This window comes from Epinephelus moara, chromosome 6, assembly GCF_006386435.1.
Source record: "Epinephelus moara isolate mb chromosome 6, YSFRI_EMoa_1.0, whole genome shotgun sequence".
Lineage (NCBI taxonomy): Eukaryota > Metazoa > Chordata > Actinopteri > Perciformes > Serranidae > Epinephelus > Epinephelus moara.
This window is the reverse complement of record NC_065511.1, coordinates 30,796,273-30,811,630: the sequence shown is the minus strand read 5'-3', so window position 1 is coordinate 30,811,630 and position 15,358 is coordinate 30,796,273. Positions and strand designations below refer to the sequence as shown.

The 15,358-nt window shown below is 41.0% G+C and overlaps 3 protein-coding genes across 3 annotated transcripts; 1 reads left to right on the top strand and 2 right to left on the bottom strand.

The window, feature by feature from the left end:
- Positions 1-939: 939 nt before the first annotated feature.
- nop2 (NOP2 nucleolar protein homolog (yeast)) lies at positions 940-9,179 on the bottom strand. Its single transcript, XM_050047358.1, has 16 exons — positions 9,047-9,179; positions 7,377-7,504; positions 7,194-7,236; positions 7,052-7,116; positions 6,550-6,857; positions 6,055-6,286; positions 5,613-5,812; positions 4,856-4,945; positions 4,339-4,426; positions 4,072-4,212; positions 3,658-3,797; positions 3,482-3,571; positions 2,157-2,279; positions 1,958-2,055; positions 1,738-1,874; positions 940-1,644 (listed from the first exon to the last, which is right to left on the bottom strand). The coding sequence occupies exons 2-16, from the start codon at positions 7,480-7,482 to the stop codon at positions 1,235-1,237; spliced, it is 2,271 nt and encodes a 756-aa protein (XP_049903315.1). The 5' UTR covers positions 7,483-7,504; positions 9,047-9,179; the 3' UTR covers positions 940-1,234.
- Positions 9,180-9,334: 155 nt separating this feature from the next.
- On the top strand, positions 9,335-11,870 carry emg1 (EMG1 N1-specific pseudouridine methyltransferase). The gene is made up of 5 exons (XM_050047501.1): positions 9,335-9,534; positions 9,671-9,772; positions 10,885-11,026; positions 11,187-11,392; positions 11,475-11,870. The coding sequence occupies exons 1-5, from the start codon at positions 9,385-9,387 to the stop codon at positions 11,586-11,588; spliced, it is 714 nt and encodes a 237-aa protein (XP_049903458.1). The 5' UTR covers positions 9,335-9,384; the 3' UTR covers positions 11,589-11,870.
- A 189-nt stretch (positions 11,871-12,059) lies between these two features.
- On the bottom strand, positions 12,060-15,347 carry LOC126392187 (histone H1-like). Its single transcript, XM_050047471.1, has 3 exons — positions 14,964-15,347; positions 12,908-13,200; positions 12,060-12,643 (listed from the first exon to the last, which is right to left on the bottom strand). Exons 1-3 carry the CDS (start codon positions 15,208-15,210, stop codon positions 12,140-12,142), a joined length of 1,044 nt encoding a protein of 347 aa, XP_049903428.1. The 5' UTR covers positions 15,211-15,347; the 3' UTR covers positions 12,060-12,139.
- Between the last annotated feature and the right edge of the window lie 11 nt (positions 15,348-15,358).

Sequence of the window (15,358 nt, the reverse complement as noted above, 5' to 3'; positions counted from 1 at the left end):
GTTGCTAGTCTAAATTCAGTTGAATATATCTGTAACTGGAATAATGACTTATTAAAACTAAACTGACAAGTCAAACTACATTTGTAGATGGCATCCAATGTATAACGAGATGGTCAAGTTAAAGCTTTACATGCAAAAGCTTTTTCTATAGCTGCATTTAACATTCACTACTAATATAAACTATCTCAAATTACCATCGGAAAACCACAAGGCTACACAATTTTATTAAGTAACTAACTACCCCCTGTGTGATACGTCTCTTAATGTGAAACTGATTTGGCAAAGGGATCTCTGAGAAGAAACTGATGGTGACAGATGTTTGAAAATTGTGTCAGGGTGTGGTAAATATATGAAAGAAGCGAGGGGAAGCTCACACAATATAACTGCATAGATGTTATCATTCACAGTTATGTCTCTACACATAATGAAATTGTTAAATTACAATAGCTGTTGGAAATGTAAAACTGAAATAGGAACTTTCCTCCACTGTATATGGAAATAAAGTCGGGTCAGACCACTCTGGATTGGAGTTTTAGAAATTTTAAGTTGTTGGTTTGGTTCAGTAATCCCTGTAAATCTAAAGTTGTATCCAAATGTGCATTTTCTGTTATTATTGTGGGTCTAATAACTGTTTTCCAAGGCACTGGAAGACAACAAAGGCCCCAAAATTGAAAGAATGGGTTAAAGCAATGGTGGAAATAGCATCTTATGAATGTCAGCTCAGTAGAATAAATGGCAATCAGAAGAGAGGAGTGTCTTCTTGGGACTGATTATGGACTCATCAAAATGGAGGATAAGCCTACGTAATTGTGATCCTGCTCTATGAATATGTGACCCTGTAGAGTGATGTATGAAGGCACGTGTGACGTTTCTGTCTGTTTGTTTCCTTGTGTGCCGAGAAGACGAGTAAAACTTCCCACTGATGAATCAAACAAGTGATGACAAGACATCTTAAAAGATTTATTATGTTTCACAGATTAATGGAAATTGTCCCACACTTCAATTAAATCAACAGACAAACATAATGAATATTCAGTAATACAAATAAAAAACAGGGGACCCAACTTAAGTGAGAACATCTTTGACCAGTCTGATTCATTTGTACACAGTTATTACAACCATATCTGACTGACACATACAGTACAGCTGCTCACTTGTTAGCTGATCTGAGTTTGTGAAGAAGCTCTACAAAGCTCTTACATTATGTCGTACAATTTGTCACACTGTACACACCTCATTCTTTTTCTTGTTTTTCCAACATGTGCTTCAACTTTTTGAATTTATTCTTTCCGATCCTCTTCTTTGCTTTCATGGGTGTTGTTCTCTTTTTGCCCTGCTTCTTCTCAAATCTGCTCTGTTCCTTTTTGTCAGCCTTTGATGCTTTCGTTTCATCAGCTGTCTTCACTGCGGGCTTCTTGGCCTCTGCCCCTTTCACAGTCTCTCCGTCCATCTTGGCCACCTTTGCCTTTTTTGGTCCAGTAGGTGAGTCCTTTTTGCCTTTTGGCTTGGCGTTTGCTGTTCCATTGGCTTGGGTTTTCCCCTTGAAGCTGGGGACACTCTTCTTTGCCTTGTCGCTTTTGGATGGTTTCTCTTCAGGAGAGTCTGGAACAGCCGTCGCCTCGGGAGCATCTGCGCTTTCTTCCTCTACAGAAATAACAGACGCAGAGGATGAGTTCATGTTTAACAGGGTAACTATCATGATGAAAGTTGGCGTGTGCTTGTAAGAGGAAGTGTTACCTTTTCCTGTGGGTGCAGTAGGAATTACATTGGAGAATTTCTTTAGCTTGGCCACAAAAAACCCATCCATATTGTGGGAATGAGGGTAAAATCGGCGAGACAGTCGCAGAGTAGGATGGAATCTACGTTCTCTGAATCTAAAAAAATGAAAAATAAATTAAGGGTTGAAGGTCAGAGTATTTGCAACAGAATAAAAACATACTGCAATTATCTTATTTACCTGGTGAAGCCTTCTTTGCCAAAGTCAAGTCCAGTGGGAACTAATTTGACGTTCCTTTTCTTCAAAGCATAGTCCACCACCCATTCATTCTCCTCCACCTGATGGAACACATTTTTATCAATGCCTAACCCTTCTGCTAAATACTCACAAGTAACATGGAAACCTAAAAATGAATTAGCTGCCTGTAGAGTACACGTACCATTATTGAACATGTGCAGTAGACCAGATATCCTCCCGTAGGGGACTCAGCGTTCACAGAGTCGATGGCAGATAGAATCAGTTCTTTCTGTAAGTGAGCGGAGCGCTGGATGTCGGCCTCGTCCTGTCAGGAAATAACAAAGCATTAAAAACTGTTTAAAACCAAAAGTGAGCATATGTATGCATGGATGACATGACAGCTCCCCAAAAGGGAAGCCCAAACATGTCGATGCCTGCAACATAGGTCATAAACACCGCCTCCTCCATGTTAGCAGACAGGATATTGACCAAACTAACAAAGGTAGTTCTTATCATGCTGTTGTATGTTTAATAGTTTGTTTTTCTTATAAGTTTGGTTTTAATTTGATGCTATAAAAAGGGGGTTCAATGTGATGACTGACAGCTGTGTGTGCCAATCGAGCGCTTGCAAACAATGGCGCTGCTGCAATTAGTCAGATGGCAGGAGCTCAATACAGCGCAGACTCTGGGTGTATTCCAAATCACATACTTTTTCTTCTTACTTTTAGTATGTACTACAACTGCCCTTAAAAAGTACGAACACAGTCGACCCTCCTTTCATAAATCCGTTACCTTGGAGATAAAACAAAATGCTGTTCACCAAGCTCGCCAGACAAGGAAGTCAACCCAGAGCTCTGCTGTTGTTACTTTGGGATGCATGTAGTTTAACTTTGAAGTTATAACTGCATAGATTCTAACATACATTCACAACAGTTAAATTACATATGCATTTCTCTGTCATTGTTATTTTTATAGCTATGTCCTTTTAATGTTGGTCATCTTTTTGATTATTTTGTTCATTTAAACAACCAATATTCCTATTATTACTATTCAACTGGTCATTAGTCACTTGAATACGCTGTCATCCATCATTGTGACTTCTGAGAGCTGTTGAAGAGCTGTCAATCAGCTGTCAACGAGCTCTCAAGCTGTCATCTGTTTGCAGCTCAGGCAATGTAATGTATTTTCCGCTGCACTGAGAATAGCCAGAAGAGCATGCTGGCTTGCATACTGCAAAATATATCCCAATGTAGTAGAACATCCTGGTATTTTTGGCATACTGCATTTGACATACTATGTATTGGGCCATACTAAATCTTCTTCTGGCATACTACTGTATATAGTATGGTAATATGGGTATCGGAACACACAGTCCGGCTTCAAACAACGTCACCAGCGCAAGATGGCAGTGGCCTTATCTGGGATGTTTTGGCTTCATTTTTTTGTATAGTGAAGGGAAGTAGAAACGCTTTGTCCATCTTTATATACAGTCATTAGTGTATACATAAACAGTGAAAGGTGTTTTACCTTACTGGTCTTCACAGCTGGATCTTTAGCGATGACTCCAGTTCCTGAGCATGGAGCATCAAGCAGCACTCTATCGAACCCACCCATCACCTGCAGGCAAAGTTTTCAACAGGTTAGTTCGTTCTGTAAAGCCACATAACAGAGATAATGTTACACTACAGATGTACAAACATTACCTTTGGGAACTGCCTTCCATCGTAGTTACAAACAACAGTGTTGGTGACCCCCAGACGGTGGATGTTGCCCACCACACTCTTCAACCTGTCAGCGTTGGCGTCATTGGCCACGATCATCCCCGTGTTTCTCATCAGCTGAGCTGAGGGTGGAACATTTAAATAAACTGAGTTCATTTGCATGTGAGAAAAGTTTGTATTTGCCTACATTGCAGCTGAAACAGTCTTGCGTAGCCAGACCTATCCACACAGTGCTGTGTCAGTGCAAGAAAAAGGTCTGGAAGCACACGTTATTGTTCTGCTATAGAGGAGAAAATGCTCTGGCTTGTTTGTATTTCTGTAAACCAATCACAAGCCCAGGATGCAGTGGTGGTGCCAAAACAAAGTATCACAAAGTATAACTGCAGCACATCTTACCAATATAGGTGGTCTTGCCTCCTGGAGCTGAGCTCATGTCTAGCACCAACTCTCCCTCCTGTGGAGAGAGCGCCATGACGGGAAGAAAACTGGAGGCTCCTTGCAGCATGTACTGACCAGAGAGATACTCTGGGGTTGCACCTGTTTTAAAACATGTAAAGAATTACAGTTAAAGCTTGTGTGGCTACAGTCAGCCTCAGATATTCTTCAATAAAAGATCCTTAATAGCTCGAGTCAGATCCTTGATGTGAAGGTGCTGAAACTTACCTACAGGTACTGAGGAGTCATAGATGACCAAACCCACTTTAGACCATTTCCCCAGCGGATCGAGGTTCACTCCTCTGTTGATCAGGGCCTAAACGTGGAGAAACACAAACCACACTGACACATGAGCACTTGAAGGCAGTATTTGACATTAGACAATACTAGTGAAGTGTTTTGGTGAGGGGTTTTCCTTGGTGGTTTATGGGTTAATGACACTCCGAACTAAAGCCAAACATTTCTCTTTTATTCTTAAGTTTTATTTCTGCCACTTTTTTCTGAAAAGGCTACGGTGAATGTAAATTTTGTTCTGCAAACTGCTTTTGTAGAACTCATATATCAGTGTTATTTCCTTGATGTAAAGTGCTGTTAAATCCTGTAAACAAATTCATTACAGTATATTTATACTTCATTTGTGCTTTTTATTGAGTTGACTAACTAGAAATACTACAAAGCACGTGGAATTTTGAATTTGAAAATATTGCATTGGCTGGTTAATGTCTCCCCCACGCCGTGCAGTTACCTGTGCAAGATCCCTCCTCCTTGTTTTCAGTGTGTTCGTCCGAATAGTGACAGGTCTGTGAATTTCATTGGCCTCGAGGAAATCAACCAGCTGTAAACAAGAAAGGAGAAAAATTATTAATTATAGAAAAAAGAAAGCAGCACAGTCAAAAAATTTAACTCATTTAAGGCCCAGACACATCAAAGAACTAATGACGACGAAGGAGGACTGTTGCCTGTGTCTTGGCCAGAAAGTTGCACTTGAACACGCCACACAGACTACAGTTAACGGCCAATGAGCACCTACATTCTGCACCTGCGTGAGTGGAAATAACTAGATACCAGCAGCCAGGCAGCGGTAGTTTGTATTCGTCATTCAAAACGGAAGGAAACTGGAAGACCAGAAGACCATCAAGACGGATACAAGACGCTAGCCAGTTTGCAAATTGACAGGGAGGGGATTTCTCTCACTTACAGGCTCCACCGCCGATTGAACATGTTGAATTGAATGAAAAAGTGCTAAAAAGGGAGGACGAGTGCCAACAGTGAGGGACACAGTGCAAAATTAGGGTGACAGATTCTCACCGACGGCCCGACACAAACCAACGACTGACCGTCACCTTGATGTGTCAGGGACCTAAACCCAGCTCTCAATCAGGTGTTGACAACTGCCATGTGTTAAACTTTATAACTGTGTACATCAATCAATTCTAATATGTTGAAAAGGACATCAGAATGTGTTTTCTTCAGCACTACAGGGGGGAAAAGAAATGACCCACCTCTGAGAGAGGGAAGATGTCCATTAATTTCTCGATGAGGAAAATGTTGTAGCTGTAATAAGTACAGAGATCCTTCTTCAGAAGAGAGATGTACTCTGCTCTCTCTTTCCCCTCCTCTCTTTTTGTTGAGAAATTACAAAGGACATCAATGTTGTCTTTTATTCTCTGATAGATTGTCTTCAGGTCCAGAGGCAGGACACCTAAAAGTGCAGATAAGAAAGAGATTTAGACTTCTTGCAAAAATATTTACATTTCCTCCTTTAAAGTAGAATAATCTTATCAGAAATCTGAATCAGAAATCAGAAAAAAGTAGGCTTTCACATACAACACATTTGCCTTGATGTAATAATAAACAGAGAAAATATACTACTTGTACAATTGAATAAGAAATGACAATAAAAATATGAAAACAATATTACAAAAATAACTGTAAGTCACACACCTTCCTTCTCAGCTTCCTCCGCACCAGGTAGCCTAAATGTATCCATCTCATCTATGTTTGCTTGTACTGTGTCTTCCTCATCCATGTCAGCATCTGATTTCTGTTCCTCATCATCATCATCTTCTTCGTCTTTGTCATCTTCCTCATCATCGTCGTCATCATCATCACTTTCTAGACCCATGGTTTCCTTCAGCTTCTTCTCCTTCTTGGCTGCACGCTCAATGGGAAGAAGCTGAATGTGGGAGAACAAGGAAAGTAGTCAATAAGTCATACTAATTTTAATTTTACCACATTAGTCACATTAGTTTTTCTGACATATCAACAGTTAAGTGGAAGGAAATTTGGCATCAGCATAAAAAAGAAATCAGGGACTGTATCAGCAAATTTGCAGTTTGGGTAAAAATTACATTTTCACATCTGAACCAAAATTTCAGTAAAATTTCCAGTCTTCAAAAAAGAAAATAAAAAAAGTTACAGGAGAACCATTTTACATACTTCCTCTTCATCACTTTCTTCTTCCGCTGCTTTCTCACTACTCTCTTCATCAAGTGCACCATAGTCATCAACCATTTCATCGTCGTCTTCCTCATCATTGTCGTCCTCTTCCACTTCTTTCATTTCTACTTTGGCACCCTTCTTTCCTTGGACTTTTCCTCCCTTCTGTGGCTGTTGCTGCTCTTCCTCCTCCTCCTCATCTTCCTCTTCCTCCCAGTGTTCATCACTGTCATCCTCACTTTCAGCTTCTTCAAGTTTGCGCTTCCTCTTCGCTGGTTTCAACCATTTGCTGTTCTCATCAGTGAATCCTTTAGATAAAAATAAACAGACAATAAACACCAAGTACATATTCTACAAATTAAACAATAACTACTCTAGCAGCAACAATTCAGACACACACATTTAATGTTTTGTTTTGTTTACGTTGCAGGTGCTGGGTAGTAACCATCTGCATGTGTGTATACAGAAAACATCACAGCCACATTCACACTGCTGTGTTTACCTTTCTTGGGCTTTTCCTCAGCAGCACCTTTCGGCTTTTTCAGATTCTGGACTCTTTTTGCAGCTCTGTAAAATGACAATATGAATGAGCAACTTGTAAACACAGTAATATTATTTCTTATTGTATTCAGACGACCTCTTACCTTTGCCTGCCTCTCCTCGACAGACGTTTTGATTCAGTTTCCTCTGCAAACAAAAACACAAACATTGTGAGAAACAAGGCATAATGATGCAGTCAGCAAAATGAACAAGTGGTTCTTAAACTAATTTCCAGGGCGAATGTGTGTCTTTACAAACAGCTGATAGAAAAAGGACACAATAATCACCATCAGTTATAAACTTGGCCAACTCAGTCTCTGCTCCTTGCTGCTTCCTGGATTTTTTCCCCGGCCCTCTCTTCACCTTGTTGGTGGGATCCAACTTCCGACCCATGACTCCGATCTACACAGACACCCTGAAAAGCAAAGGGAAATAATGTGTCATCTTTTTAAGGCCAGTGCATTATAACAATGTCATTGTTTATGAGCAGATACCACTGTTGGTGCTGTCTTTAGTCCATGTTGTGCTGTAAAGCCCAGTTTCTACCAAGCAGTCCGGTCAGTTCAGTACACATTAGAATGGTTATTTTTGCCATGTTTGGTACCAACAAACCCATTTCTTTTCGTCCCCATTTTCTGTCAACCCTCTGTAGAGGTACCTAGCACACTGATCTGATACTAAAAGGTGGAGCTGGAAACAGCAGTCCATCTATTGGTCAATAGAGAACATCATTCTTGCTCAGGGGTGAGCAATGGGACTCATGTGTTTAGAGAAGCACACAACATACCTACACATACTTAGAGTTAAGTAACAGCATGCTGTGCTGAACTTAATTTAGTTGAATAATGATAATGTTTAAGGGATTGTTTAAGGGATTTACTTAGGACTAATCTGACCACCATAACAGAAATATCGCAGACACACTTAATCCATGCCACATAGGTTTAATAGAGACAGTGTTTTTATCCTACTTGAATTTTTGTCAGGTCAAAATGCTAACCCCCCAAAAATATGATCAGTGTTAAGCTATCTCTATAACCTGCAGCTTAAAGGTTTTGGGCTAAGACAGCACTATTACTCCCACTCATGGGCACAAGTATGTGTATCAAGGATTGTAACATGTTGTCCCAAACTGTACCCAATGGTAAAAAGGCACAAAAAATAGAGGATACATATTTTGATAAACTGAGAAATGTTTGTGACCTTTTCTTTTATTGGACATGAACTATATCCTAATTTTCCTCTGTTGTGTGTTTAACTTAAGGCTGTTGACCTTTATAAACTTATATTGAGAGTTTCATTAGGATATATAAGCTTCCATATAATAATCCTGTAAACACAAATATGCAGGTCTTTTGACTGCAGTCATTATGGGAAGCAGAATGACAGGGGACAGATATTTATTAGTTATCAAAGACTGTCAAATAAAGAAATTGCTAAAACCTGAGCTCTGTAGCCATTAAATTATTAAAAGGAATCTAGAAAGTGGTGACTGAGCTCTGGTTAAACAGGTGTGCAGACCAACTGTATGTCAGAGACATGTCACATGTGGCCTGCTGTAATCATCTGACAAAAACATTTCCATAGTCATCTTTAAAAGTGATCAAGAGGGAGGCCATATGCAAGAGAAAATGGTCTCGCACTTCACTCTGATTACCACAGATACATATTTTTACTTTCTACTTTCTTTATGGTATTTCAAATGGATCCAAAATTCAATTCCTGGAGACATAGCTACCCTAAATGTTAAATTATAAGGCCTTCAAACGCTTCTGCACGTTTGCAGTAACAGAGTAATGACAGAATAAAGTGCAACGAGCAGTCACACAGTAAATTAACATTAGTTGACCAAACTCCGCATGTCGTGTTGACAAGCTCAAATTAAGACCTCGGTTGTTGACACAGACAGACTGACTGAGTCTTTGCCTAATGCAGCATAAAGTCTCCACATACTCACCGAAAAATCTGCTCCTGTTATCCAACTTTCAACTGTACGGTGGAAGATAAAATACCCACACGTGAATTTTCCTTCAACACGTTGTAGAAGTGCATCCGGCGCGCGTCAGTGACGTAACGATGGTGGCGAACACGCGAGCGCATACACAGAAACCGCTCAGGAGGTTACGTTTTTTGTAAATATATAAAATAACTAAACTTTATTTCATTATTATTGTACATAAAATGCTGTTTGCTATGTTAAAAGGCGCAAAGTAGACACTTGTTATCAGCACCCGCTTGTGAACGCGCACTTCTGCCGTGACGTACACATTCCGCGACAGTCCATCCGAAGGCGTCATGGCGGCTCCTAACGAGAAGAAGCGTGGTCTTGAACATTTGGACGAATATGAACCTAAACCAGCGAAACACCTCCGCAGCCTGCACGACCGTATGGCAGAGAGGAGACTGGTTGTTATTCTGGAGGGAGCCTCGTTAGAAACAGTGAAGGTAAAGCCTCAGGGTCGTGTGTGTGTGTGTTGTTGTGACGCAGCCCCCTGACTGCTGCAAGTGGAAGTGACATCAGTAATTATACATTTAAACTGGGGCTAACTAATGAAATAAGTGCATGTTTTGTATTTTACAGGTCGGAAAAACCTTTGAGCTGTTAAACTGTGACCAACACAAAAATATTATTGTCAAAAGTGGGAGAAATCCAGGACATATAAGACCAGACATCACACACCAGGTAAGCACTCATGTAGTGTGTACAGCTGTGTTCTTCACTTGTGTCTGTCATGACTGATAGATACAGAGAAGTGCCATTTCGTTTTAGTTCATATTATTTGCATCACTGAAAAAGAGTTTTAGAGGTCAGAAATGGGGCTTGTCAGAATCAGCTCTAGTAAGTGTGTACACATTCAGGACAAGGAGCTGGACTGTGATTTTCGTTACTCTCAATGTACATGCAGAGAAATGGATTTAACACTTAAAAACAAGGGCAACAAAGGTAAACAAGGTAAACGTTATTATCTGACTACTATGTAAATTTACACTGGTAAGCCAGAACATTAACACTGGTGGCTGGTGAAGTGAAAAACAAATTATCTTGTTATAATGCAGTGTTCTGCTGTGAAACCTTGAACCTGGCCACCTGTCGCACTCCACCATCACAGACCAAGTACCTCCCTCATGGCTACAGCAATCTCTTATGGCAGTGCCCCGCCAGCGGAAAAATACACCATGCAGTCACCATAGAAACTGTTCAGGAATGGCCCAAAGAACGTGACAAAGGGCTCAAGGCACGACTTGGCCTCCAAATTCCCCTAATCCCAGTCTGATCGAGCCTTTTTGGCTGTGACCCTGGGGGTGTCCTGTGATGTCTGGCAGCAGGGTGCTGCTGGTGGATCCTTTCAGTCTTGTAGGTTGTGAGGTGGGGTACCAGCATGCCCCACGGATACTCGATCACATTGGGATCTAGGGAATTGGGAAGCGAGGTTGAAGCCTCGAGCTCTTTGTCACATTTGTGGAACCATTGCAACGAGTGGGGGTACTTGGTCTGCAATCGTGTTTGGGTGATTGGAGCCCATCAAGTGGGTTCCACATGAAAGCCAGGACCCAAGGTTTCCCAGCAGAATATTGTATTGTGACTAAAGGATTAATGTTATTCTCTTCACCCACCAGTGGCAGTGAATCAGTGTTGTTTTTTTACAAATACTTAACCTATCAAGCATGTCTGAAAATAGGCTTCAAAAACCATATTGGTCCATGTCCTTCTTGTACTGTATCTTTTATGTCTTCAGGACATGAGTGTTCATATCAAAAAACTTTAAACCTAATTATCTCATTTCCTTGTGCCAGTGTCTGCTCATGCTGATGGACAGTCCACTGAACAGGGCAGGCCTGCTGCAGGTTTACATCCACACAGAGAAAAACGCCTTAATAGAGATCAACCCACAGACCCGCATCCCAAGAACCTTCACTCGTTTCTGTGGCCTTATGGGTAAACTTTTAGTGTTCCATGCTTTCTGTGTATGAACTACATATATGTTAAGTTGATCTCTGTGTAGGCAAATCAGTCTTTTCCGCCCATGTTACTGTTTCATGTTGTAAACTCCTCTTCAGTTGATATCCTAATTATTCCTTCCTCTCCTCTACTTTAGTTCAGCTGCTGCACAAGCTGAGTGTCAGGGCCGCTGATGGTCCTCAGAAGCTTCTGAGGATGATTAAAAACCCTGTGTCTGACCACCTGCCTCCCGGCTGCCCCCGCATATCCACCTCCTTCTCTGCTGGGGAGGCCGTCTGTCCCCGGACTTTGGTGCCAGAGGGACCGGCTGCGGTGGTGATTGGAGCTTTTGCACACGGAGCGGTGAGAAAAGGCTTTAGATGGCAGCTGATTCACTGCTTTAAGCATCACATATCTGTGTTACTGATCTCTTTGTCTTTATTAGGTGAATGTGGACTACACAGAGAAGACGGTCTCCATCAGTAACTACCCCCTCTCTGGGGCACTGACCTGTGCCAAGATATGCTCTGCCTTCGAGGAAGTCTGGGGTGTCCTGTGACAGACAGTCAATAAACTATTGGTATTGACCCGACAGAGACAGCAGAGTACATTGACTTTTTTTAATGGACTAGGAATGGATATGATGTCCATTTCACCAGTGCTGCCGCGTGAACTACAGACGTGTCCTGTTATACACTGTATGTGTATACCTATATGATGGTGTTTGGAAACCATGTGGAATATAAAAAGATTTCTATTTCCTTTTCATGTAGAAGCATGTTTTTATATTTTTATGAATTGCACCAATTACTGGGTTTTGGATTATCAATCAATACAGTTACATTAAAACATCTGAAAAAATGAAGAGTGGTTTTCTTTCATATAGACTTAGAAGAGTGAAATACACAGTGGAGACTAAATGCTATGAGATGAGCCTACTTTTTTGCAAGGCACATTATTTCCCTGGGAACATGGATCCAAAGTGTAAAATGAAAATAAGCCATCAGAAAACCCATTTTCAACTCAGCTGATGCATCAAAAGAGAATATACAATATCCAGTTGCTGCAAAGGTTCGAGTTTATTAAGCTCACCATGTACTACTCTAAATGCTAATAGTAGTAAGCTCTTCTCCTGGCAACCCGACGCTGGCTCTGTCTGGGTGGCTGTGTTTTCTGGGAAGATTTATATGGATGTTGGGTTTGCTTTGGTCGACGTCTCTGGGCCCTTTGAGCCTTCCTTGGTGCCTTGCGAACCTGTGCTGCTTGGTTCGTTGCAGATCTGCGTTTATTCCCTGCTGGCTTCGGCGATTTTCCTTTTGCTTTGGGTGTCTTCTTTCTTGGTTTGCGGGATTTGGCTGCTGGTTTACGGGTCTTGCCGTCTGGTTTGTGCGATGTGGCTGCTGGTTTGAGAGTCTCTCCTGTTTGTTTGTGTGATTTGGTTGTTTGGCTGATCTTGCCTTTTGGTTGGGTACTCTTTCTGGCTGGTCTCTGTGACTTCTCTGCTCCTTTGGGAGATCTACTGGTGTTTTTTCTCTGCTCAGGATCTCCTTTTGGTTTTGGAGATTTCACAGTGCTTGTCCTCACTTGCTTTGTTTCAGGCTGTTTCTGATTTTTCTTTAAAAACAAAACAAAACAGTGAATTCCAGGAAATACTGAATTATTGTTGACAAGACAAACCTGTTGTATAGCATCACACAGGAAAGAAAACTGCTGCATTAAATGGATTGAAACTTTCAAGTATGTTCCACTTTTGGGCACATCCCAATAAAATATATGTACAACATGTACAGAGCACTGAAGCAGCAATTTTCTGTTTGTCGTTCAGCCCAATTTAGGAGCAAACTTGTTATCAAATCATATGGGCAAAAGTTCTTTTACCTTATTGTTGAGTCTGAATGTGACACTCCTTGTAGTCCGTATAAGTGTGTCATTGTTAACCAGCCTTTGAGTCACCGCGTTCACCCGCCTGTTGTTCTTGGTAACATCATAGCCTCCAGCGGCCAGCGCCTGCTTAAGCTCCGCCATGGAGATGCCACCTCGGTGTCTGCACTGGGAAACCACATTGAGGATGAGGTGGCGCACATCGACCGGGGTCGGCTTTGCACTGTTTGTCTTGGGTGCATTGTCGATCTTAGTTTGAATCTGATACTTGAAAAGGCGAAAAGGAGTCTCTGAAAGATCAATAAAGACAAAAGAAGGTTGTGTGACATGGTAAAAAAAAGGAGATGTAAGAATCAATGTCACAACACTGGAATTTCTAACCTTGACATAAGATTTTGAAAAAAAATGATATTCAATATAATGTTTGACACCATGTGGGGAGATTGACATTGATGGCATAAAAATTTGAATTTTTTTCAAAAGATATATAAAGCAAGACTATAACATGGCAATGACACCTTTCTTACAGAACAGCAAATTGTCATGAGTAAACATTAACAATATAAGAGCACCTTTCTCCCCTCCTCTAACAGCACAAGGCCTCAGGACAACCCTCACACAATCCAGCCAAACCAAGTTATAGCTAAAGAAAAAGAAAACTACATCAACTATAGGACATCTACCACAAAAAAACAAAACAAACCCAAATGCGATTTGGCCCTAAACAGACAGTACACAATTGCAAGCTACTGACCGCTGTGACAGATCAGAAACTGAGAACGATACTGACTATGTACAGACTCAATGATCACAGCCTGGCCATAGAGGCTGGCAGACACAGGCAGACCTGGTTGCCCAGAGAAGACAGGCTGTGTTGGCTCTGTCCTCAGAGACAGAACAACATATCCTGCTACAATGTAGCACATATGAAGACATCAGGACAAAGTTCTTTACAAAAATTAAATGTAAACTCCAAGATTTTGATACACTTTCTGATCAGACTAAAATGCAACATCTGCTCGGAAAAAAATGTCAGTGCCACAGATGCAGCAAGATATGTCAGTGCATGTCACAGCCTAGGAGACAACCAACACAACAACATATAGATCATCTCATCACAGATCACGCTCTGCCGTTTATTTAGTACTCCTTCACTTACTAAATTTTTCCCCTTTAAAATGTATGCCTATGCATTTGTTGCAAGTGTTTTTGAATTTCCACTGTCTTAAATTATAATTGTGCTTTGGCAACACAAGAAATGTCATGCCAACAAAATTTATTGAATTGAACTGAATTGAAAGAGCAACTAGTACTGGTGTTTCAGTGCTGTGGAAAATGAGTAACGTTATTGCAACTGTTTCAAATATATAGGCTACATATTTTAGCGGTAGCATAGTGGATAGTGCCGGCGCCCCATGTACAGAGGCGATGCCTTGCTGCAGCGGTTGCAGGTTCAACTCCAGCTTGCAAACCTTTGCTGCATGTCAACCCCCACTCTCTCTCTCTCTCTCTCTCACCCCATTTCAATCTGTCCTGTCCATTAAAGGCAAAATGCCCCAAGAAATAATCTTAAAAAAACAACAACCCCTGATTATCACTAAGGGCTGACACTGAGTACACCAAGGGCATGTCCTCTGTATTTAATTTGTAAAGTTCTACAATAATAATATTAAATAAAAACATGCACAGACAGTGGATATTTCATATATTTTCCTAATTTTCTTTGATTTAAAAAATGTGTAAATATTTCACTGTCAAAATTTTCCAATAACAGCTCATCTGCCATGTAAGGTCCAGAAACTCGAGGTCTCCTTTTGTTTTCCTCACAAGCTAACATTTGGTTAAATGTTGACTGAAGCCAGTTAAAAATATGATAAAAAAAAAAGACTAGATAAGATAAAAATAAATAAATAAATAAACTTGTAACTTGAAGTATCCTTAAGTTTAGCTAGCTGTAAATACTGCTTTAAGTGGCTAGCTAAAGTTAGCTACCTGCTAACTAGCTGCTAGCTAACTAGCTGCTAACGTTAGCTAAAATGGCCGTAACCGTTACTTGGCAAAGAGGCTTTCCCCCTCCCGGTGGACTCCACCTGGTCCTGGATGGCCCGTTTCAACAGCCGGCCCAAACGCTTTACTCCAGCTTTTCCGAGGCCTAACCCGGTCAGAGTTTTGTAAGGTCTCCTTGTTAGCTTGGTCACCTTTGACGGTGTATTTTCTCTTGCTTTAACGTTACTGTGTCTATTAGCATTTTCGGTGGCGCCCTTGGGTGAGGCTGTTTTGACGGTGTCTTTCCTCCGCATTTTCGCTGTTAGCCTATTTTATGTTTCAGAAGGAAATCTAAAAACTGCCCAGCTGATTGTTGGAGTCTGACAGACACATATGGCCTGATTATCAAACAGTAAGTGTGTGATTTCTTTGAAAATATAACAACTCTTTAGTTGCTGTTGG